The sequence below is a fragment of the Leuciscus leuciscus genome (assembly GCF_965113295.1).
Source record: "Leuciscus leuciscus genome assembly, chromosome: 16".
NCBI lineage: Eukaryota > Metazoa > Chordata > Actinopteri > Cypriniformes > Leuciscidae > Leuciscus > Leuciscus leuciscus.
In genome coordinates this window covers 15,448,290-15,472,473 of record NC_138740.1, presented here as the reverse complement: position 1 = coordinate 15,472,473, position 24,184 = coordinate 15,448,290, and the positions used below count along the sequence as shown (strand labels likewise).

Genomic DNA, 24,184 nt, shown 5'->3' with positions numbered 1-24,184 from the left:
AAGAACATTTCAAAGTATTAAAATCAGCATTAAATGAAAATGTACCTATTTTCTAAATTATGTTTTTGTGAACAATTCACTCCGTATTTCTTAATCAAAATGTCATAACTTGATCGAGACATCTCTCTGGTGATACATGCAGAGTCCTCCTAACCCCCTTCCTTACTATTGACCGCAAGCTCACATTCAGCCGATGTGCCGTATCCAATCACCAAACAAGACTCCATCCTAAATCTGGTCTTTTTTTGATAATCCGTTTCATACACTCGGATTTACGTCACAATACATAAAGGCAAATTCACACCAGAGACAATCTGGATCAGTGTGTTACTCCTGTCGAGTCTGTTGCCGTTGGTCGGGGTTCGCTTTCATCCGACTGAACATAGTCAATCAGCGTTTTTCGGTGTCTGTTGGGGCATTGTGAGCATGAGATAACGGGCAAGTTGTTTGCTGGCGATTGTCTGTAAGGTGTGAAAAGATCTGTCTCTACTTCCGTTTCATAGCTTTTTACTCGATAGCTTTATCAATTCTATGGACTGAAAATTCAGTAACGTACCTGATACGGTCTGGCGAGTCATCTCTCTCCTTCTTGCGGAATTTGTTGATGGTGTCATCAATGGTGCTTCCAATTTTGTCACTTATCTCCCCAAATTTTTCACTGAAGGGGAAGCTGCTCTTGTTTTTGTCCCAGTCCTCGTCCCAGTTGCTTTTGGATTCGGGGTCAAATCGCTCTCCAGCTGGGAATGTTGATACAGAATTAGTTAGGTGCTGAATTTATTTGAGATATTTAATGCATCCGATATTTAACACTGACGCACATCAAAATAAATGCTTTTTTTTTTATTAAAATGAAATTAATGACCATCAAACTGCCACCCCGGACACCCCTCTGGCTCCGCCACTGCATACACACGCATTTCAAATTTCGAAAAGTGTGGAAAACACACCCGACTAGAAACACTCAACCCCAACTTAAAATCAAGTTGTCTCTGATCCTGTGGTATTTTTATCTATCACAACCAAAAAGAATGGCATAAATAATTGGAAACTTGAACCTGTAGTAAAGCTAATAAAGGGAAAGATCTGAGCAGCAATCAAAGCAGAAACCAAGCACAATCTTTTGACTTCGCACACAAGTAACATCACTAATGACATGACAAGGGACATGGCATCTTGACTTGATTAGACAGCTCTAAGAGAAAACGTGTAATACAAAAAGCAGAGATCTGATTATTTCTTCTAACCTGATCATAAACATCACCAAATGATGCAGTGAGTAAAGTTGAAAAAGTGATAGCCCTGAAATCAAAACAGCTCTAATCAAAAGATCAGTTGTGGGAAGAAGGGAATCCAGGGGGAATTTTTCCATACTATGCGAGAAAACTTCAGAGGGCCTAAAACAAATCCCTGTGGGATGCCTACAGTACAGAGACAAAGCAGCTCACTTTTGGGGTCAATCACAGTTTCAACAGATAAAAATAATGCCTCAAAATGACCTAGGACCAAATGGAATTTCATGCTTTATTTGATTACACAACGTCACAATGCATTTAGAAAAAGAAAAAAAAAAGGTACCTGATAGGAAGAACTATTCTGTGAACTTCTGAAAGCACCAGCAACTTGGCATTTCTTTTTTTTTTGGTGAACATCAAAATTGTATATGACACATGTATTAGCTTTACTGTCTAGGAAATGTTTGCAGAACAGTCTTAGTATACTGATATTAATTGTGAGCAGATTATCTTGGCATGCGTTTGCACCATTTATACTGGCACAAGTTGTTGTCGGATTATCAATTTATAAATTATGCAAGCTTCAGCTTTTTGCCCATTTTCCCAGTTAATGTCTTAAATAACATTTATTACATTTTTAGGTTAGGGGCACAATAATCTCTTTGTTCAACTAGTGGCAGACAGCAAGAATATCTGGGAAACCTGTCTCGAAAACCTTTTGTAAAATAAAAATAAATACAAATTTTGGCAGTTCCATTTAGTGGCATTAGTGGTTGTAGAAATCATGCACATTCAAATTTAGCAACACTCAAATTTGCTACATTTGATCACTTACAGTTACTTTGTTTGAAGCCTCCCATGCTGTCAGAAGATACTCCAATGTATTTGTCTTTATTCTTCTTAGCTTTCTTCCTCTCCTCACGTAACCGATCATCATCCTGAACAAACTCGACCATTTCTTTAACCTTCTGCCGTACATTAATGCCCTGGTCCTTCCCATTCTCATCTAGCAAAACAGAAAAGAGCATGTCAAGTCATATGGAACTGTTTGGCCCATTTATTCTTGTTTTTGCAAACCTCCATTAGATACAGTAAGATAAACCCCCCAATGTCAGAATGTGACCCCACGCAAAAAGTTCAGTAGCTGAAATATTATTAAATAAGATGATGCTGTAGTCAACTTTTCTTTCAATGCCAGAACAGCTGGAACACCTGGAACGGAAGGATTGCATGGCTCTTCTACAAAAGTCTTGGTAGGCTGCTAAATTATTTCTTATTGTTTGCCTCATTAAATATGCATTGTATACAAATTCAGAAATACAGTGGTGGTGTAAAGGCAAACCTTTTGGGTTGAAAACCGAAATGAAACCAAAGCTACTGATGTGCTAACGTTCATGAATAGTCTCAGTAGATGATTGAAAATCCGTGAAAAATGATGAAAAATTAAACCGAATAGCTTCTGAAAAGCCACAGATTCTTTGAAACATATTTAGAACAAGGTAGAGCTTTTAATAGCTACAAAAAAGGAAAAGAAACAGACAGTAACAGCTCAAGCACTATGACTATGAAGTTGCAGGATCTGTCATTCACTAATAAGACAAATGCGGCTTAAAATATGTAGTGCCTTCAGAAAGACTTTAGTACTTTTCACATTTTTTGATGAAAAATGTAATATTTCTCACCTTTAATTCATTTATGAATTCATTTATTATTTCTCCTTAATGAAATATAAACATGTCTCTTGTACAAACAAGCTCTGAAAGTTATTTCTGTTGGAAAGCAAACCCCAGAGCATGAGGCTACATCCAGTATTGCTTGACATCTGGGATCCTGTTACCTGGGTGTTGAGCTATATTTGGGTTATGACAAACAAAGCACTGTTTTCAGGCCAAAGAGCTCAAATTTTATTTCACATCACCCTCTGCAACAGCATCAAAAGACCCAGTTTGCTCATATTTGCTCATTTGCACGCAGCTTGAACAAAGATTTTCACAAAGTAATTCCTTTTATGTGCCTCTATTATGCTTTTTCGAATGTTACCTTTCATGTAGTGTGTTATATAGCTGTTTGTGAATGTAAAAGGTTTGCAAAGTTCCAAAGATTTAAGTGCAGATAAATGGAGTTATTGTCTCCCAAAAAAAGAAGCGATTCTGCCGAGCCGTCAGTAATTCCAGTCTTGCTTCCTGCACAAACCTGAGATGATATAGTAGCAGCTGAGGCCTGGAAGAGTTCGGTTTGTGTTGTTGACAAGTCGAGAAGTGTTTTCTTCCGATGCCATCGTTACTGTTCATATCATTGTGCATAAGGTTGTAACGGTATGATAGAGTCTTATTATTATCAGTTAAAATTACTGTTAAATAAATGAAAACAGGTTTTTTGGCTGAACAAAAGCTTTATTATAACAAACTTGAAACCATTTGTTTGTTTTGTTTATTCAAATTTCAATTATCAAAAACATGTCTAATACATTAAATGTAATAATTGATTATGGATTAGATTAAGAACTTATTTTTTATCATTAATAATTTATTAAAATGTTTGTGCTATGAAGTCCTATGAAATGTATTTTGTGTAGAAAATGTATTTTTCTTTTTATGATTTACTACCAAATGTTTCAAACAAGGTGGTAATCAAATGAATGCATAAAACTACCAATTTCATTTATGCTTTAAAATGTAAACAAATATTTACATTATTTTTTATCCTTTTTTGGGCAAAAATATATTACTTTAATAATGTTTAAATAAATTGTATTACTATTATTATTTGAGAAGTACATATTGTACAATAGAAATATATTTCTGTCATAATTTCTTCAGGTTAAACCGAACTTTTATTTTGACGGGTTGTAGTGAAGACCTTAGAGTTTCAGAGTGTATTTGACAGTTTTTTCTCAAATAAAATGATGAAATGCTCTTTTTAACTTCTTTTCGACAGGGGATAGAGGTTAGAGATAACAGCCTCTGTCTCTGACATTTTCTCCGCTGTACGTGTGTGGGTGGATCAAGTTGAGTCTAAACAGTCAAGTGAAAGAAGCTGCTTATGTGTAGGCGAGATTCTCCGTCTGATTAATTTTTTTCCAATACCGTAGATAAGCAAATGTGCATGATATCATAATCGTATCATACCGGTATACCGTTACAACCCTACTGTGTATACAAGGGCTGAGGAAGCTTCTGGAGCTGAAACTCAGATATGGTAATGGACATTTTGTTTCAAACATGCGCTGTAAGAGGTAAACCAATCACAACAGACTGGGCCATCTGGCCAATCAGAGCAGAGTAGGCTCCTGGAAAGGAGGGGTTTAGAGAACAAATCCTTTATCAAACTGTTTCAGACACTGTGAGAAAAGATTATGAGAAGATTAGGTTTTTTTTTACCATGGATGCATGTAAACCTATTGTAGGAGAACTCTTAAACTAAATTAGGAACATTTAAAAAAGCATAATAGGGGCACTTTAACCTTCTAAGCATTTCATCTATTTAAACCTACCTACAAAATGATAATTTTCCATAGAACGCAGGTCGTAAATATGTTCTCTGGCGCTGGTGACCACCCGCTCTGATCCGTTTCTGATGAGGTACGCTAATAGCAATAAGGCCTGCACATATGGAAGAAGGAGTTATTAGGGATATTTCTAAATCAAGCAATTAAAAGAGTTAAATGCAGGATTTTGGGAGTGTAATTAGTTTAACAAAACACACACTTTGTTTACACTGAGGTTCAAGTCAAAATCATTGTATGTGATCAACAGCATACATGCTACAGATGCAGCACAGACATTATGTTGATAACCTTAAATATTCCTTTACACTCTCTAAACTTGAAAAAGTTTAGCTGGACTATTGAAAATTCTTAGTGAATCGTGGGTTTTTAGGAAGTGTAACCACATGCGGAACAAACATTGCTTTGTGTGAAGAAATGAATGAAGATTAGAAATAGACCGATATATTGGCAAGTCTAATGATTTGGTATTTGCTTTTTTACTAAATACTGTATAAATGTAGTACACAAATTAATGTACACTTAATTTCAGTAATTGTTCCTCATTTAAAGTGAAAGTATGATTTAAGAAAGACAGATTCTAACAGAGATGAGCAGTGCACTGTACCTTGTAAACTCTCCTCCAATTCTTCTTGTTGTCTTTCAGCATTCTAGTCCAAAGCATGTTCATAACTTCAGGGAACTGCTCATACATAAATGTGGATCTGCAGCATGAATAAGAAGGATTACAATGGCAAGATACTAAATGAATTAAAAGTTTTTAAACCTTGTATTAGGTTAATTAAGTATATAATAACAATCCGAGAACAGTGATTACTTCCAGGAGGAGATTCCTCAGTGGAAATGATCCCATGCCAAATTGTCTAAATCTGAAAATAACTCTCTGCTCTTGACTAAATAACTTTTGCAGCTTTAATATGAATCAATGTATATTTTATTCATGGGAAGACTATGCAGAGTTTTATTTGTACATTTGATTATTTCATTTCTGTATTGTTTCTCAATTGAATGGCACTGAGAAAAAAGATCGAATGTAGGCCAACCTGAAAAACGTAGAACTGTTTATTTCATTTGTATCTTTTTTTTATTATTATTTTATTTGTCCTATTGTTTGTATTTTGCCTCTTTGTTCTTATTATTAATAACAAAGATACATTAAAATAACAAAAATAACTAATCCACCTTTTTTTTTTCTGAATGTTCTTGATGTTGAAGGGATACTCCACTTTAAAATGAAAATTCTGTCATCATATACTCACCCTCATGTTGTTTCAAACCTGTATGAATTTATTTCTTTGGCTGAACAGAAAGGAAGATATTTAGAAGAATGTCAGTAACCAGACAGTTTCTGGTACCATTGACTTCCATAGTATATATTTTTTCCTACTATAGAAGTCAATGGTACCAAAAACTGTCTGGTTACTGACATTCTTCTAAATATCTTCCTTTCTGTTCAGCAGAAGAAAGAAATTCATACAGGTTTGAAACAACATGAGGGTGAGTATATGATGACAGAATTTTTATTTTAAAGTGGAGTATCCCTTTAACTTTTCAGATTAATATACCTATATATCACCACCAAGTTGAGCAAAGAGTTGTTGGCATTTAAATAGCTTTATTTTTATTTTTTTACATTGATGTTGAAATGACATTGTCAGATTTGTGACATTGCTTTTTATGTAATGCTAAACACTGCTGGACACTTTCAGAAGTTGTAGTGTTTCTTTCTTTTCCCAGAAAGAATGTGAAACATATATTGGTTGTGACATTTTCAGTTTTGAAATATATTTAAATATAATTTAGATTGATTTTACACACTTAAAGCATTATTTAATCGTATTGCATAGCGAATATCGCATTCTTTAACAAGTTATCATATATCACATTTTCGTCAATATCGTGCAGCCCTACTATATCATAATCTGGCGAGTTATTTTAACCTGTCAAAAACAGGAATTATACCACTGACAAACAGAACAGCTTTAAAGATGTTTGTATATTTTCCCACATATTTCAATTATTATTATTATTATTCCTAGCAAATATGCTTGATAGCACTAACACAGGGTTTCCATCACAAAGTTTGGCATATTCAAATACTGTCAAACCATCCATCCTGTTTCTGATTTTAATGTAGAGTGTAATGATGTAATGTACACTTGTTTTGTACAAATTTAATGTAAGGCACTAAATAAAAAAATTATAAAAATAAAACCTAGATGAGGAGGTAATGAATCAACTTGCAGTCTATGAGTTACAAGTCTATGCCATGATGCAATGCAAATTAAATCATCAGCTATCAATGATGAGATCAATGTAATTCTGCAGTAATTGCCCTACACAAATGCTCTGTGGTAATTCAGAGAAGAGTCACTGAATGCCTGAAGACTGAGGAGAACATGTAGTTCGAGCACTTACTTGGCAATCTCACCCATGAGCTGACCCGATGGGCCCCAGGGGTCATCATTGGTGGCTTCCCGAACCTTGGACTCTATCTCTGAGTAGTTCATCACAACATTGGTGCTGGGAAACGGCGAAAAACAGAGAACCACAAATAAACACCAGACAACCACACACAGACACACAAGTCAATATATTGTTGCACATGAAGGTGTTAAAAAAAAATTCTCAAGCAGGTCCATTTTGGTTGACTGATATTTTGGACCGATAGAAGAGAACAGACTGCCAAGGTTTAAATGCGTTCAGATGAAGCCCGGTGTGAAAAACTGAACCGAGAGGTCTGTTCAGTGTTAAATCTACTTAGCAATTACGTGACTAAGCCAATTCGTTGACATTGTTGTAGATCAACCTGCCAGTCTATGGGGAAAAAAATACTAGGAAAAATCTACGAGATTGAATGATGAAGTTATGCTGGCTAAAGATATATGAAGGAAACTAAGTCCAAAAAAAGCTTCTCTACAAACAAATATTTTATAAAATCTGCCTGGGCACACACTTGTCTGGCCTAACGAGAGAGGTCCGAAAGATAATTTTGTTCCCCGACCAACAGATTCAAGCAATGTACCAACTTATAGACCAATCTTTGTGGTTTATAATAACTAGCAACGAGGAAGGTAGATGACAAGGAAGAGGAAATTGGGAGTAGGGCACATCATTAACCGTTAATACTCATGTCAACTTGTTTTGCGCTATGTTTTCCACAAAACTTTAGATGTGAGGAAGCGTAGGAGGACGTGACAATGAAATGATGTGCCCTTATTTGGAATTGGAAATAAAAGTGCAGAACAGTTGCTCCTGTGTTTTGATTAATAGACATTCTAAGTCAAATGGAGAAAGTGAGAAATTAAATATAATTTATGTGCAGTTTTAACTCTAGATGATCATAGGTCAAAGACCAGATTGACAAATAACCTAGGATGATAATCAAAAACAAAAAAAACTACTCTTTAACAGGTTTGGAAGAGACAGTGTAATGCAAATTCATTCCTCAACTTACAAAGTTTCCACAGCCTGGGAAAATGTTTAAACTACACTTCAGGAATAGTTCACTCCAACAAAATTATCCTTCCAAACTGATCATCCTTTTCTCACCATAATGTCATTCCTAACCAGATGACGAATAGGAGATGTTTAACAAAATGTCCGAGCTGCTCTTAACTCAGCAAAAATGGATGATGACTTGGCTACAAAAAGGACTAAATAAATAAAACATCGTAAAAGTAACTGATGTTAAGTTTTCTGATTTATAAATCACCCTCTTTGCCAAAGCTCTCAAATGTCATCAAACAAGGCTTCTCATGTGTGTCCGGCCAGGTTTGTCATCACTGACATCTAACAACATTGGTTCTTACTTCTTGCATTTGAATGTTTTGAATAATGACTCCCAATGCTATCGTATGGCTTTAGAAGGATGCAAATCGCATTATTTTTTCTGTACTTTTTTATATACTCTGTAGTTTGTAGGGGTGTAACCAGGGCCTAAAATTAACACTCGCCAAGTGCAAAATGAGAGTAAAAACCGGTGTTGGCGAGTATATGAAATGGTGCCAATCACCAGTTGGCCGGTTACATTATGAATTCTAACAATGCAATATTGTGAGAACATGAACAAGAACAACGCTCGGGACAGTTGACAGGCCAATGCTGCTTCGTCACAAAAGTTTAAGCCTAGCCAATTTAAATATTCAAGAGTCAGAAGACGCGAAAGGGAACTCAATTTGCTACTCGCGTGCTGCTGTCTTTCACGTCTTCTTGCGCTTGAACAGACATATTCAAACTAAATTATGTAAAATTGCCTGTCTTGGCAAGTATCCTCAAATACAGAGTTGGTTATGTCTTAAGTGAACATAAAGAGTTGAGAAAGCAAACGCATGTATCAGTATATTGGATCCATGCATTAGCTCTTAAAGTGACAGTAGCCTGATAATCCTGCTGCTGTCTATGCATTTCATTTTAATCAAACAACAAAAGACAAAGAAAAATTACTCACTGCTCTAGACTGAATAACTTTTGTAACTTTAATAAGGATTAATCTGTTTCATGGCTGTTAAAAAAATATTAATGGGCGGTACATTTTCTTAAGTCACAGAGGCCATTGGCAAGTGTGGCAAAAGTTTTAGGCACCATTCTCTACCGCACTGCGGTTAATCCCAAGTCTGACGACGCAGCTATAATATGGTTTGATGCATTTCATGTGAGAGTAGTCGTCCAATCAACTGTTAGTATGTAAATATGTTGCTGATATCACAGTTCCAAAAGCCAACTAGAGTCAACGGAGCAGAACTGCAAAAAATAGGTCCCCAGACGCTCAACAATAGCCTGACTATGGCCGACTGAAAGCTTAGTGTAGTACGACCTTAAGACCAGACTATCCAGTGCATCCTACTAATACAGACAATCAACATCGACACAGCCTGTAAATAAAAGATCAATTCCACATAATTTGATAATAACACACTTGAAATCAGAACCACATAACCAAGGTTTAAGGTTTAAAATGCGAACTCTAAAAACAGCTGCAAACACTTTCCATAATCATTACTAATGTGAAAACGTGGCTTTTTCCGCCTCACTCTCACAGTCCCAAAGGGTAAAGAGGGTGGGAGAGTGGAAGTGAACTTCTGGAAGTTATTAAAGACAGTCAAGTGGTGCTGGATGATGAGCAGGTGGGCAACATGCATCTCGCTGGAACGTGGAAGCAGGTGGTCTGGAAATACAACGTAGCTGATTCACAATCATTTGAAGAGTCACAGAGCCAAAATCACATCTGATCCAAATCAATGACTTCAGCAAAAACTGGCAGCAAGGAAATCAATCCCGCTCAGCTGCGTCACTTTCAGGATTTGTGGGTGGCGTGGTCGTTCCAATGGACCAGTTTGACTTAATGGAAGAGCAAATTCAATCTGTAAACACTTTCAAAAACAAAACCTCAAAATTCCTCAAGTAATTCAGACTATTGAGATGGAGGCAAATGCTGCACATATGGTCTTGATGACTGAAAGATGGATCTAACTGTGTGGCAGCTGGCAAGGAAGAATGTTAAGTTGCTTAACCAGCACTATTCCATAAAAAGCCACACTTAAATTCTTCTTCCAGCTTCATTACATCATGTATTTGTACGTTGAGCAGGGCTGTGTGGATACAATCTTTGGGTCTTATTAATAAAACACGAGCATAATAAGTAAATCGTTCAGGAATCCATTAGCATGTAAATTGTCATTTAATTCAATCCACATGAATGTTTTTATGTACAATTAACAAACTCTCGCTGCTCATATTTTATAAATAAGACCTATTAATCTTTATATTGTGATTCTATTTCTAAAACAACCCATACATTTTATCCTTATATACATTTTATGTATTTATATCCCTTTCTAAAGCACAATTAACGAACAAGTAGGTCTAACAGTTTTTTTATTGCTAAGAGTTTAGGTAACTGCAATTTAAAGGCGAGATCAAGCTACTTAAGTTCTTTGGTTCTCACATCTTGTTTTCTACTGGCAACTAGATCCAGTGATACATTTTTGTGATTTTGCTTATTATTGTTATTATTCACTGCACTTTAATATTACACATCTGACCTGTAACGGTCATGATGCATAATCCAAAGGAATAGCCTAACAAATATGGTACTATGAATATGCACAATTATGGTAAAAATCCGCTGTTCTGCAAAGGAATAACTTGTTTGATACTGTAGCATAAGGGTCAATGAAAGGGCATGTGCCAAAGCAAAAAAAAAAAGAAAAAAGTTTTGCAGTCCGTAACGGTTCAAAATGTACAAAATGTACATAATGAGAGAGTACGCCATGAATCCATTTTCCAAACTTTATTTTTGCATTATCCTGAATCACTACGGTACACCTATAATAAGTGTTTATATTGGGACTATTTTAGATGGGTCGGGTCGGCTCAGCACCGCAGCGGAGTAGCCCAGTACCTGCGTGACTCGTCATAGACATATACAATATACATTGGAGTGAATATACATTGGAGTTATCATTTATTTTCAACAAAAAGATGTAAAATATATTTTCCAATGTAATTTTTTTAACAAAAGTTTTTTTGGGTGTAGCACCACATTTTACAACATAACATTTCTGGTCATAAATGGTCAAATTATCAGATTTTTTAAGAGACTTATTAACCTTTTGTAAATAAATAAATAATTTGAAAAAATACAACCTAATAAATGCAAATGTTCAAATCCAAATCACCAATCAGGCACACAAGAAGCAAATTTACTAGTGTGACCCCAAATCGGTTGCTTCAATGACAAGTAAGAGTTCACGACAGTGGGAATGGCAATCAGTGCGACTCAAACATGTAGAGAGAACGCTGCAAAGTTGGCGTAAGATTACAAGGAAAATCTCAGGCAACTGAATAATGAATGATGTGGGTTTATGCAGGCAAGCGGCCTGTAGAGCAGTCTCACACACACATGAATACATTCCAGACACACGTACGGTGCTGTGTACTGTGCTGCACATATTTTACTGGAATATTCAATATGCAGGAAAGACAAAAGCAGAAGAGGCAGGCTTTCTTTCGCACAAAGAGAAGGGGGCACAGACAGGCGTAGGGGCGTCTTGCCATCCTTTGCATCCGCAGCCTCTTTGTTCTATGGGCCTGCCGAGATTTACTCTCCACTTCTTTTATTCCCTCCTTTGCTGTTCTTCGCTAGAAATGAATGGGTGTACTTGCACATTCACTATGGCCTGCAAAAAAACCCACAACAAACTCAAGACGCCTAACATGAAAGCTCTCTGAGTGGTTTCAGCTTTCCTGCTCCGCCACCTCAGACTAAAAAGACTACCTAGAGCTTCTGAGGGAAGCAAAGGTCTGGATAAAGCTTTACGATGGAGATGAGGATGCTGGCGGTTTATAATAAGTATGATGGAGAGGGAACGAAAGCGCCAGCTAAGAGATGAAAAGCGTGATACCCGGACAAGGGAAAGTTAGGGAAAGAAGTCCCAAGAGATGTGAATTATGGAGACGGGTGACTCTGAGTTGAGGCTACCACTGGATTCTTCACTCAATAGCAAACAAATAAATATATAAATAAAGCTCAGCTTTTACAAAAAAAATCAGCAGTTACAGGAAGCTAGTTTAACAAACTTTAAGATTCAGAGTAGGTTTAGACCAAACCAAACAAATCCAAGCCGGTTTAGATCAGGTTCACAACGCTTGCTAGCAACGTTCTTGCTATAAACTGAACTTATAATTCACCATTTATACGGGTTCACAAAGCTTAAAAAGAAAACACGGAAGTTTAGCAATTTTTGCTTTATATATAGGCTAAAGCTTTTATTTATGTATGCATTTAATTTAAATTAAAAGTTGAATATTCAAAATATAATTGCTTTTGTGAATTTGTGTAATGCATTAAATTATCTAAAATGCTTTCTGTGGACTGAAGTGATATAACTCGCAGGCTTTGACATCTGAGACATTCTAATTGAAATTGTAAAGTTATTTAACGAAAATAGCTGTTTGTTCAACTCACACAGATCAGCATCAAGATTGGTCTCAAATATTTACAATACCTTATTTGACCAAGTTGGTTAGCATAAAGGGAGACTATTTGTTGATCAATCTCACTTATAATTCCATGGAATTTTCCAGCTGCTATTGATTATGTACTAAAAGTTTCCAGTGAGTCACATCAATGAAGAATATTTTAGTATTCAGAACACATTTAAAGCAGACAAGCTGGACATTCAACATTCTGACCACAAAACAATCACTGCAAGCAATGTTATTCTCACATAACCTGACATATGATCTACCTACAAGCTATTTCAAAATCACATTTAGTAGAATAGTACAGTAAAATTGCTATTAGACTATTCTATTATTAAAAGTTACACAAAGAAACAAACCCATATGTGATGATGAAAAATATACTGGGCAATTGCAAATAAGAAACCAATCTCACACCTTTGGCTCAACATTAACTTTCCTGGAAGTGCTGATGCTAACATTAAATTGAAGATTACTTCTGTAAACAATCTTGTTAAAATTCAACAGAGTAATAACTTTAAAATAGGGTTTGGAGAAAGTCCTCCAGGCACAAACCGCAAGCTTGTTGCCCGTTTAGGTGTCTGCTAACTCTAACTTCTCAGACAGCGCAGTGAACACAATATAAGAACTACGAAGATGGAATAATCGTATATGTTTTATTACTATTGCAATATCTAATCATGTAATGTACTGCAGTTATCATAATCAGGTCCATGCAGTGTGTCATGACTTGGCATTTAAAAGGAAAATTAACATGGCATTTCACTCTTTCTGTTGGAAATATGCTGGAAAATTTAGTTTGGGGTGGATTTAAGCCTAATTTATGATTCTCATCTGTAGGTTGTTGAAATGTTGGTGGATTACCAAAACAAGTCATTGAGGTCATGCACCACTCCAAACCATCTCCCAGCAGCCAAACAACGGATTATCTCCATTTTGCCAAAAATATTTAAAAACAAAATTAAATCTCTGGAGTCCCATAACAGAGGGACACAAAGGGACTCCCTAAGCAACATGTTCCCATGCAACTTAAGGCTGGAATACACTGCAAGACTGAAAATCAGTAACCGGCCGGTCAGTCTCACGTCTTCCCAATTCATGGACGGTCCATTTTGTTGCCAGTGGCACAGGCAATATCGCACCACTGATCTATATAAGGGAAGTGTACAAGCCGCCTCTCAGTCTCAAGCAGCTTGTGAGTCGCAAGTACCAAATTGAGTGGCTTACTGCGCTAAAATGTTCAAATACACACACAAAATTGTCAAAATGCCAGTTTTGGTGAGTATTCAGTTAAACAGTTAGTTTTGGAACCAAATTAGTAGAGAAATATAAAGTTGTGTTATAGTATATTGCAGAGATGGGGGACTCGAGTCAGACTCGAGTTGCAAATTTAAGGACTTGAGACTTGCTTGACTAAATTAAGAAAATGACTCGACTTGACTTTGACTTGAGATCCAATGACTCGAGACTTGACTTGAACTGTATGACTCGAGAATGACTTGATATACATTTTTATATAAATCATCGCAACATCAATTGATGAACAAAATGAAAGCAAAGGAACCATTGACGCCAGTCATCAGATTCTGCGCGATTGCGTGACGACGCTGCGCTAGCCCAGAAAAAACAACATACATCGCGGTGAGTGCGCCAAATACAAAAACATCTCCCAGCATCGTTTCTTTTTGGATATAAACACTAGAAATTGACCATATTCATACAAGAAGATTTGCTGTACGCATAATAACAGGCAAGGGATATCGGACGACCATCACAACCTCGAACAGTCGAACTTCATTCACCACGTCTAAAAGTAAGCTATGGCTTGTTAACCTGTTTGTTATAGTTAATTTGACTATCTTTAAATCTAGAGAGAATATTGGTCAAAACAGCATGCCTCTTTATACACAATTATGTTTTCAAATGTAGCTTAATGTTGTCAATATTCAAATGATAATTAATGATGGCATATGTTTTGTATAACATTTCTTTCATGCTTTAAAGCCAAATATGTCGTTCTTTCCAATGACAAAAAACAACATAGAAAACTGTTAATGTTTTGTCGTGTTTTATGTTTCTCTTAAAGCAGGGTTAGATGTTATCAGGGGGTTGGGGGCAAAATATCCCAGCAGAATTTATATGCACCCAAAATTCTAAATGTGGTGGAAAAATTGCCCTAGAACGAGTTATTTTTATAATTATAACATATGATATTAAAAAAATATTTCCAGAATATTGGCGCGATTGCAAATGTGATAATGATTTTATAAAACAGTTCAGTAAACAAAGAGTGAATATTGTGATGTGACATTTTAGACATAATATTCCAAATATTCTCTGTTTTTGCTCTATTTCTCCAATGACAATAGTTCCAAACAAGCCACAGAAAGAGTTATGCGTATTTGTGATTCAGTGACCTATAGTTGCTTAGTTCCAGAACGAATCTGCCGTTTTGAACAAATCAGTTGAATGAATGCTTCTATGACTCATACATTAAGACGGTGATTTGGCGCCACCTATTGGCGGTTTTAACTTCATAATTAAAAATAAATAACTTATATAAAGGGGATACCAGTTTGAAGAATGCCATTTGGTGGCATAGGAACCATTACCTTTTAATGGTCTTCTGCAATGTTTGAGGCATATTTATTTTTTCATGGTTTAATGTTGGCCTAATTTCAGTTACATTTACATTTTAGGCTATGTAGTTTGAAATTTTATTTATTTTTTTTATTTTTATTGTAGTAACCACTCAGCTGTATGTGGAAATGCATATTTAAAAAAAAAATGTTGCAAATAAAACCATAGTCCACAACTTCTGTAGTTTTAACTTATTTTAATATATAAATTCAGTGAAATCATCAAACGTTTGTATGACTTGCCAGTGACTTGTGACCCAAGCTACGACTTGACTTGACTTGCTTGACAAAGCAATGACATGACTTGACTTGCTTTTCACAAAATTGACTTGGACTTGCTTGAGACCCGAAGGTTAAGACTTGAGACTTACTTGTGACTTGCACATGTGTGACTTATTCCCACCTCTGGTATATTGGATCCGTGCATAAGCTCTTAAAGTGACAGCAGCCTAATAAACCTGCTGCTGTCTGTCATGTTAATCAAAGATCAAAAGACAGAGAAAATCACTCTCTGCTCTTGACTGAATAAATTTTTTAACTATTTGCCAGCATTAATCTGCATTTCATTTTTACAATGAAAACTATCCAGTTTTATTTTACATTTGATTGCTTTAATTTCTATAGTATAGTCTAATTTGTTTATTGTTCTGATTTAATTAGTCTTTTTACGAAAATATCATTCTAAAACTTTTCTTTTTTGACTTTATATCACGCAATTCTGACTTTTTTCTCGCAATTACGAGTTTATTTCTCATAATTGTGACTTTATATCACGCAATTGCAAGAAAAAAAGCCGTGAAAATAGTGAGACAACGTCACAATTACCTCTCCTCCTCCCCCCCCCCCCCCCATTTTCATTTATATAGCGCTTTTAACAATGTAGATTGTTCCAAAGCGGCTTTACAGAGATACAAGGATAGTTTAAAGTTACAGAGATTGTTTTGCCTTTATAGCAGTTCTTGAAGTTTAGGTGCTTCTTAGAAAAGAAAATATTAAAGCAGATTTTTCAATATATATCCATTTTACAAAAGTAAAGGCCTACTACATTTTCCTGTCACATGAATCCTGTCATACTAAATCAAAACTAAGTAATTTCAACAAATGTAAACATTTTTGATTGATTTATGACTTTTCACACTCCTTTTTCCTAATTCTGGGATATTAAAGGAACCGTATGTAAGAAATGTATTTCAATTAATCATAAAATGGCCCTGATATGTCACTAGACATTAAGAAATCATTTTCATTTCAAATACTTCAAATACAACAGTAGTCCGGTTGCAGCCCTCAACTGATGTTGATGTTGTCATGTTGTGTTTTGGCCTGATGCTCCACCCTCCACCTATCTACTAATCAGAAGTCAGTAGTGTTTCACCATCGGGGTTGCCAGCTCTGCTCTAGTTACCACAGCTGCAGCTACAAACGTGTCGGATAAAAAATGTCTAACGTTACGAAACCTAAAAGACCTCGTTATGAATCCGAAATAAAAGATCTCGTTATGAATCCAAAATACGTCGTGACAAAGTCCGAAAAAAAACGTACTGTGTAGGACTCGTCACTTGCCGTTGGAAGCTCCTTGTATCAGCCTACGTTCCTGCTGGATCCTGCAGCCTAACTGGCAACCTCGAGTCAGGGGGGAGGGGGAGGGGATACACCGCTCTACAGTAATTTGAAAGTGATTGCAGTACCAGTTTTGGCCACAATCTTACATACGGCTCCTTTAAATGACAGATGAAAGTAAGAGACTCAAACTAAATTTTGGCAAAGTAGTCAATACAACTTGCCTTTGCGAAAACTGACTGTAAAAGAGCTCAGGGTTTGAAAGTAACACCTGCCAACCAACCAAATGCGGGTGAAAATCAGCCGTGGTGGGTAACATCTCAGAGGACATTTGTTTTCTTGTTCCAACAAAAAGGGCCATTTGTAATTTTTATAGTATCTAGAAGATCTTACACATTTACTTTGTAACAATTTCAAGTGTAACCATTAGTGATGAACCAAAATAAAAATTCTGGGCCTAAAGACTTTAAAATGTTTTTGTTTTTGTTTTTTTTACAAGTTGTATTAATATTAGACTTTTTAATAAATTTCACAATAATTTGCAGCAATGCCGAGAATTGAATCTGTACTTGTGTCAGACTGTAATTGATAAAAACGCATTTAAGAATGAATTTCCTGTCCAGTGGAGTTAGAGTACATCCAAAAGCTTTTAGAGTAGGGCTGCACAATATTGAAGAAAAATGCGATAACTCATTAAATAATGCGATATTCGATATGCGACACGATAATGTTTAAAGTGTGTAAAATAAACTTAAATTATCTTTCAAATATATTTAAAATAAAATATGTTTCACATTCTTTTTGTGACTAGAAAACATCCCTACAACTTGTGAAAAATGTTAACATCAATGTAAACCACAGGGTTTAGGGGTTCAGGTAGACCTACATTAGGTTTATTTAACAACAGAAACTGAATAATCAAATGTAAAAATAAAACACTGTTTAGTTTTCACCATATGAATTAAATATATACTGATTCTTATTAAAGCTACAAAAGTTATTCACTCAAGAGCAGTGAGTGATTTTCTCTTTGTCTTTTCTTCATGACCCCAGTTATTGCGATATACGTATCGCGATATATACATTTGCGATATTTCGATAATTGCGATATATTGTGCAGTAGGGCTGTGCAATTAATTGAATTTTGATTTCGGCTCCCAACGATCACCAAAATAGTACAATCGATTAAAAACGATTATTTTGCCATGTTCTGTTTTGCAAGAACAGTCTTATTTTGTTGTGTGTTCTGAATGACACGCGCACGCGCACATCCGTAAACTCTCTCAGCTTGAATGTTTAAACTGATAAGACTTAAAGAAGTGAAAATGATCAACTTTAGTAATGCTGGCCCGAATGTGCAAGTGACAATTCCGTCATGTCCCGACTCCTAAACGCGAGAGTGTAGTTTCGACGCTTGCCTTGTCCAACCCATTTTGAGAGACAGAGAGAGAGAGAAGACGCGGCGCCGCTGAACACTCACGCGGTTTGTGAAATTACGTCTTTGCGAAAGTTTTAAAATGATAGATTTGATTTTATAATCTGTGTGGATTAATTTAGGCTACTCATACAATCTACATGCTAAAGTGAATCAATGTTTGTGGGGGAATTTCCCGCATTATAAGCGGTACCCTGCGGGAAAATTTAAATACTTGAAGTATTATCTGTTATATTATTTATTTTAATAGTTCAAAAAGTACAATAAATGTTCAAATTAAAAAATAAATAAATTAAGAGTTGTTGAAAGGTGTCTTTTTAATAAATGCAACACGTTCCCAAAGTCATGTGAAATAATCGTGTCGTGTTACATAATCGTGATTTCAATACTGACCAAAATAATCGTGATTATGATTTTTTCCATAATCGAGCAGCCCTATTGTGCAGCCCCTATTTTAGAGTAAAAAAGTAAACTGTCGATTAGCTAGCAGCACATTCCACTTATCCAGCCATAAAAAAATAAGAAAAAAACACACTATTAGGGCTGCAGCTATCGATTCTTTTTGTAATCGATTAATCTAGCACTTAATCGATCGATTAATCGAGTAATCGGATAACATTTTTTTGTGTGTTTTTAAACAACCAAAACAAATAATGCATAACGAAAATGATGTGGCTGTAAAATGATCAAGCATTTGGCTTTTATTTCTCAAAAAAAAAAAAACAGAGGTATTTATTCCAACTCCAACATTTGGCTCCAAAACTAAGCCTATTTATTGCAATTTTTTACCCATTTAGTGTTTATAAGTGCCAGTGCCAACAATTATATAACAATACAGTTGTCAAGTTGTCAATACAAGTCAACTTACTGTAAAACATGTAGGCTATAACATGTAAAACTATGAATACAAACTTAAATAGTAAAGGCCATTTGGCCTTAGTTTTGTCTTCTTAATACAACATTAAAAAAAGGATTGCATTTAACTGCAATTTAACTTCAAATTGCATGCATTGGAGACACCTACACATAGTGTAGCTTTGAAAAGGGGAATGTTTTATTGCAAATATGCATTTTGTTAAATAGAAAAAGAACAGCATTTTGTTTTTCACTTAGGCTAAGTATATTAGCACGTTTTGTAGTATTATATTTTTTGTTAATTGAAAATGTTCTATGCTCAATTACTTTGGTAGCCGATTATAATGTCTTCCCCAAAAGTACGAGTGGATTTGGAGAAGCAGGCTGGGGAGTTTCATTTTTTGTTGTTGTCTGTAACTATTTGGCAGACGTGACGTACAAACAAGGTCTCGCAAAGACTGCAATACAATATTTGTTCCTCTATCACGTCCCGGTGTATACAGTGAATGCATGCTGAAATTATTGTTGCGTGGCTACATAAAAGTTTAAGCATGTGATGCATTACCGCAACGGATTGAAGCGCGCGTCCCGAGTGAAAGATAGAGCGGTGTGTGCGCGAGCCACACGAGAAAACACTGTATCCGCGCCACTGATCGCAGCGGCAACGAGCACTTTGATCACTTGATTTAAAAAACACATTTCAGTGACATGATGGGTTTTAACTTCATTCAGGAGATTTTGGGTAACTGCACAACTGACAGATGACTTTGAGCGCACCGCCACCGTGTGTGTGTGTGTGTGTGTAACCATAGCGACAAAACGACCAACTTTCGGACCCTGCACTACATTTTAAAAATGTAATTATGTATTTAAAAGTTGCGTTTATCTTTACTCTCCGCCATCGCGCCAACTAAATTCAAAATGTATCACGCGCTATGGTGTGCTTCCTGAACATTGAACAACGGTCCGTATGAAACAATCAGATCCCTGCGCGTATAGTGCGCGTCATAGGAATTTAACGAGGCTTCGAGGCAGAGTTTTTGCCTCGAGGAATTTTTGTAATCGAGTAACTCGAGGAATCGTTTCAGCCCTACACACTATGCTAAACCGCAACATTGTTTCGCCACAAACAATTACACACAATTTAACAAAAGCTGCCTGCACCTGTACCAATTTATTTATCAATGTGGTACCACTGCAAGGACATACAAAGAAGTCAAACCCAACATTACACAATGAATGACAATGAAAAGGCCAACTATATCAATATCCACCTCCTTTCAGCTGAATTCATGCATGCTTAAAATATCCCTTCAGCTCTGGCATCCATTACATTACAGACACTTGACTGCGGGGCTTGTTTGTGCAGCAGACACCCAGAAGAACAGGGAGTCAGAAAAATTATGAGTAGGATAACTATTTAAGCAGTTCTTACAGAAAGCATTACATTAGAGATGCACAGATGTATCGGACGCAGATTTTTACCAGCCGATTTTTATCAATTTAGATCAACAGCAATGCTCCACTAAATGGGGCAAACTGACAAAAAAGAAAACAGTAAGTTCTACAGTTAAAATGTTCCTTGATACCTTGGATTAGGAAATGTATTCTTAAACGTGAGTTAAAATGTAATTCCCATGGGTTAGTTTTCACCAACTATTGCAGTTTTACCTTTGGACTTAACAATCAAATCATTGTTTCTGGGTAGGCCATGGGAATGTCACAACAAAACTTTCCGAGACCATTTTATCTGTTTTTTGTCGTGGAATTGCTCCACGGCAATTCACCAATAGACCATGTCAATAAAAACAGTATGAAACTTTAAGATACAGCTGTTGTTTGGTACACCAGTGTTTTGAGATTAACACATTGGTAGCTATTGTGCAGACTAAATAAAGCATCCTTTTGCTGGTTAGTCAAGCAACAGGATGCTTTATATATAAGATTATTGTTGGGAACTTTCTATTATGTCATACAGGCAACCCATTTCTGTCAGTGAATCTAGTTTTAGTTGTGACCATCAATAAAGCACATGCATGCACTAACTTTTTGAAAAACTTGAGAAAAGCCATGCAGTTTTTCACTGGACTAAGCTGGTCTAATATTGACTAATTATGATGTTTCTCATCAATTTGAATCTCATCAATTTCTCATAAAGAGTGACCATCACTTACAGAGTAAATCATCTGAAAGACTGAATTGAAACTCATTCATTTTCAGGTGAAGAGCACTAACGGATCAAAACAAGGCCCACAGGTAATGTACTACTAAGGTCATTCGGCGTTGTATTTTAGGATTGACAGCTGAATCGTCAAGTTTGTTATTAAAAATACAACAACAACAACAACAAAAAATACTAAAGTGTGTTGTGATGTTAAGGTTGAGCGATACCGTTATCCATTCACCACATGAAATTAGCATGGTGCCTTTAGCTAAGCTAATAGGCTAATTAGCTAGCACGAATAACGGGCCTGTGAACCGTCTAAATGTTTAACATTTAAACAACACAAACTCCATAATTATACACACAAATAAAACAGATATGATAGTTGGACATAAGCCGTCAGAGACCGTTCAAGCTCATTTGCTGCTGACTAAAGAGATGTTTTAGCGGTATACCACTGTTGGCAAGAAAAATGTACAGATAAGAAGAATGTATCTGATAAAGTAGTGGCCTGTGTACCTAGTCAACATTGTAAAGCGTTTTATTAAGGTAAAACGCGCCTATTGTGCTCCAAAGATGATGCCTAAGTAGGCAGCTCACTAGGGTTTGAAACACAGCCCAGAGAAGAGGGAAAGACAAGCGTGTGGATTGTGTAGATTTAATAGATGAACACGCTTCAACGGGAAGGGGTCATAAATAGGTTTAGAATTGTGAAATAAGAGAGATCATCCTGTTATATTAACCGTGTGGTGCTCGTGATCAGCTGAGGGAGTGACGTCACGGGATCCGCACCTTCATAAGTAACGGGCCTCTGCATCGACACACAAGATCTTTAGAAAGCAAAAGCCCGGGCATACTCACGCTTTATCCACCAACTCCCTGACTTTCCACATATTCAACATCTCGGCGCTTTAGCAGGGGCTCTCCGCCTCAATATCTCGTCGTCCCGTCCGCACTAAAACACAGGTGGACTCGGATATCTGTTACCGATAATAACAGAATCCCTCAGCCCCTTCCGCCTCTCCAGCGCTAATCGACACACAGCAGCAGCGCAGCGGAGCGGACAGTTACTACGGTGACGCGTATTGTGCGTCAGGATGGAGAGGACGCGGGCATGACGTCGTATGTGGTCATCATGGGAAATGTAGTTTTTCGAGAAACGGAACGAGCCAAGTACAACGCAAAGCACTTGTTTTGTTAATCACCGAAAGGGGTCATGAAATGCAGTTTTAAGTTTTTATACTAGGTTTCTCCAGGTTAGTTTATATATTTTGCAGAAACAGATCAGGCATATTCTTTATTTCTTAAGACTTTAAAGATTTTAAATCGAACTAACCAGGTTAGCATGGTTACACTTTATAGTGGTAACACAACTGAATTATAGGCTATATATATATTTGACTTAATTAGGAATATACGGATCATTCTTGCTATGCAGTGCATTTTAAGCTCTGTACACTGTAAAAATGATATGATCAATAAATTGACAACAGGTTTTTACATTGCTTTAACTCATAAAAATAAGTTGAGCAATTTTCTACTTTTTTTGTTATACAAAATAATTTTTTAAGAAGTTTAATGTAAGTTAAAATGATATAAACAACCAAGTTGATTGTACTTGAATTTAAGGCAGCACTTTTTTTTTTTTTACAGTGTACCTTAAAAAAATCATATATTATACTATATCAGAAGAAAGAAAGATGTCACATTTTCCGTCACTCAGCAGCGTTTATTAGAAAACCTAGACTAAGCTAGGCCTATATGGTTATAAATTATACTTTTATTATTGTCAAATAAATACAAGGTTTCTCCACATAAGAATACTTAAATGTCTTTCTAAGTTAATACCATTTAATAATACATGCAATACCATTTCAATACCAAACCATACGATTTTGCCAATACACTGTTGACAGTTGAACTTAAACAGTGTAAATGGTGCATCTAAAAGAAAAGAAGATTACTAATATAGCCGTCATGGCTATATTATAAAAGTGGCAATCATCAGGGTCCAAGCACCAATGGCCCATGATGTGATGTGGTTTTTATAGCAAAGTCCATCTTGAATATTCACTGAAAGATAGCGTTTGATCAAAATATGTATGGTGTATGTGTGGACTCATATTTAAGTTTAGATGAAATACATGGACAGGACAATTTCAAATAAATGTGAAGATTTTCAGCTCATTTGCTACTCAAAACATTATTTATCTGAAGTATTTATCTCAAGGCCCTTTTAATTTTTGTAGGCTATATGTATTGCCTTCTAACCTTATGCTTGCAGTTTAACACATAAGTGTTTATTTTATAATTCATACCACAACAAAAAATAATGGTCTTTATAGATTTAAAAATATATATATATTATAGTGAAAAAAAACATAAAATTGTCTCTTTATTTAAGTGAAAAGCCATTTTTTAATCATGTCTGGCAACTTGAAAATGTGTTTTATTTTATTTTTAAAGTTAAACATTTAAGGATCTATAAGCATTTCACAGATTTATATTTACACTAATTATATAAAACTAGTCTGTCCATATTATACAAATGATCTAGATGTATTTCCATTCAAAGGGATGGAAACTGATTTAAAAAACAAAACAAAAAAAACATTAGGCTTAAAAGATTCCTTATTCTGTGGCTTCCTCTAGTGGACAACTTTAATATGACAGCCTTTATCTTTCAGTTGAAATTGCTGAATTTGCTGTTAGCCTCCTGAGCATCATAAATTCATGAAACTATAGGCATATTTGCTCAGAATTACTTCACAGTATGTAAAAAGTTTTGAGAAGTTATAAGACGTATAG

At 35.8% G+C, this 24,184-nt stretch overlaps 1 protein-coding gene and 1 long non-coding RNA gene across 3 annotated transcripts in view; both read right to left on the bottom strand.

Moving 5' to 3' along the window:
* Nucleotides 1-22,447, bottom strand: part of LOC309477671 (clathrin interactor 1-like) — a 32,728-nt gene extending 10,281 nt beyond the window's left edge. The window contains exons 1-6 of one of the 2 annotated variants that reach the window (XM_082140989.1): nucleotides 22,238-22,447; nucleotides 7,156-7,260; nucleotides 5,345-5,441; nucleotides 4,726-4,834; nucleotides 2,068-2,238; nucleotides 557-737 (exon numbers count right to left, since the gene is read on the bottom strand). In XM_082140989.1, coding sequence (XP_081997115.1) covers nucleotides 557-737; nucleotides 2,068-2,238; nucleotides 4,726-4,834; nucleotides 5,345-5,441; nucleotides 7,156-7,260; nucleotides 22,238-22,278 — 704 coding nt within the window. In that variant the 5' untranslated portion in view covers nucleotides 22,279-22,447. The remainder of the gene's footprint in view (nucleotides 1-556; nucleotides 738-2,067; nucleotides 2,239-4,725; nucleotides 4,835-5,344; nucleotides 5,442-7,155; nucleotides 7,261-22,237) is intronic. The other variant, XM_082140990.1, reaches the window with a different exon arrangement.
* Nucleotides 17,154-21,051, bottom strand: LOC309477673. The gene is made up of 2 exons (XR_014198688.1): nucleotides 20,311-21,051; nucleotides 17,154-18,891 (listed from the first exon to the last, which is right to left on the bottom strand). It is a non-coding gene; the product is annotated as an uncharacterized lncRNA (long non-coding RNA).
* Nucleotides 22,448-24,184: the final 1,737 nt, after the last annotated feature.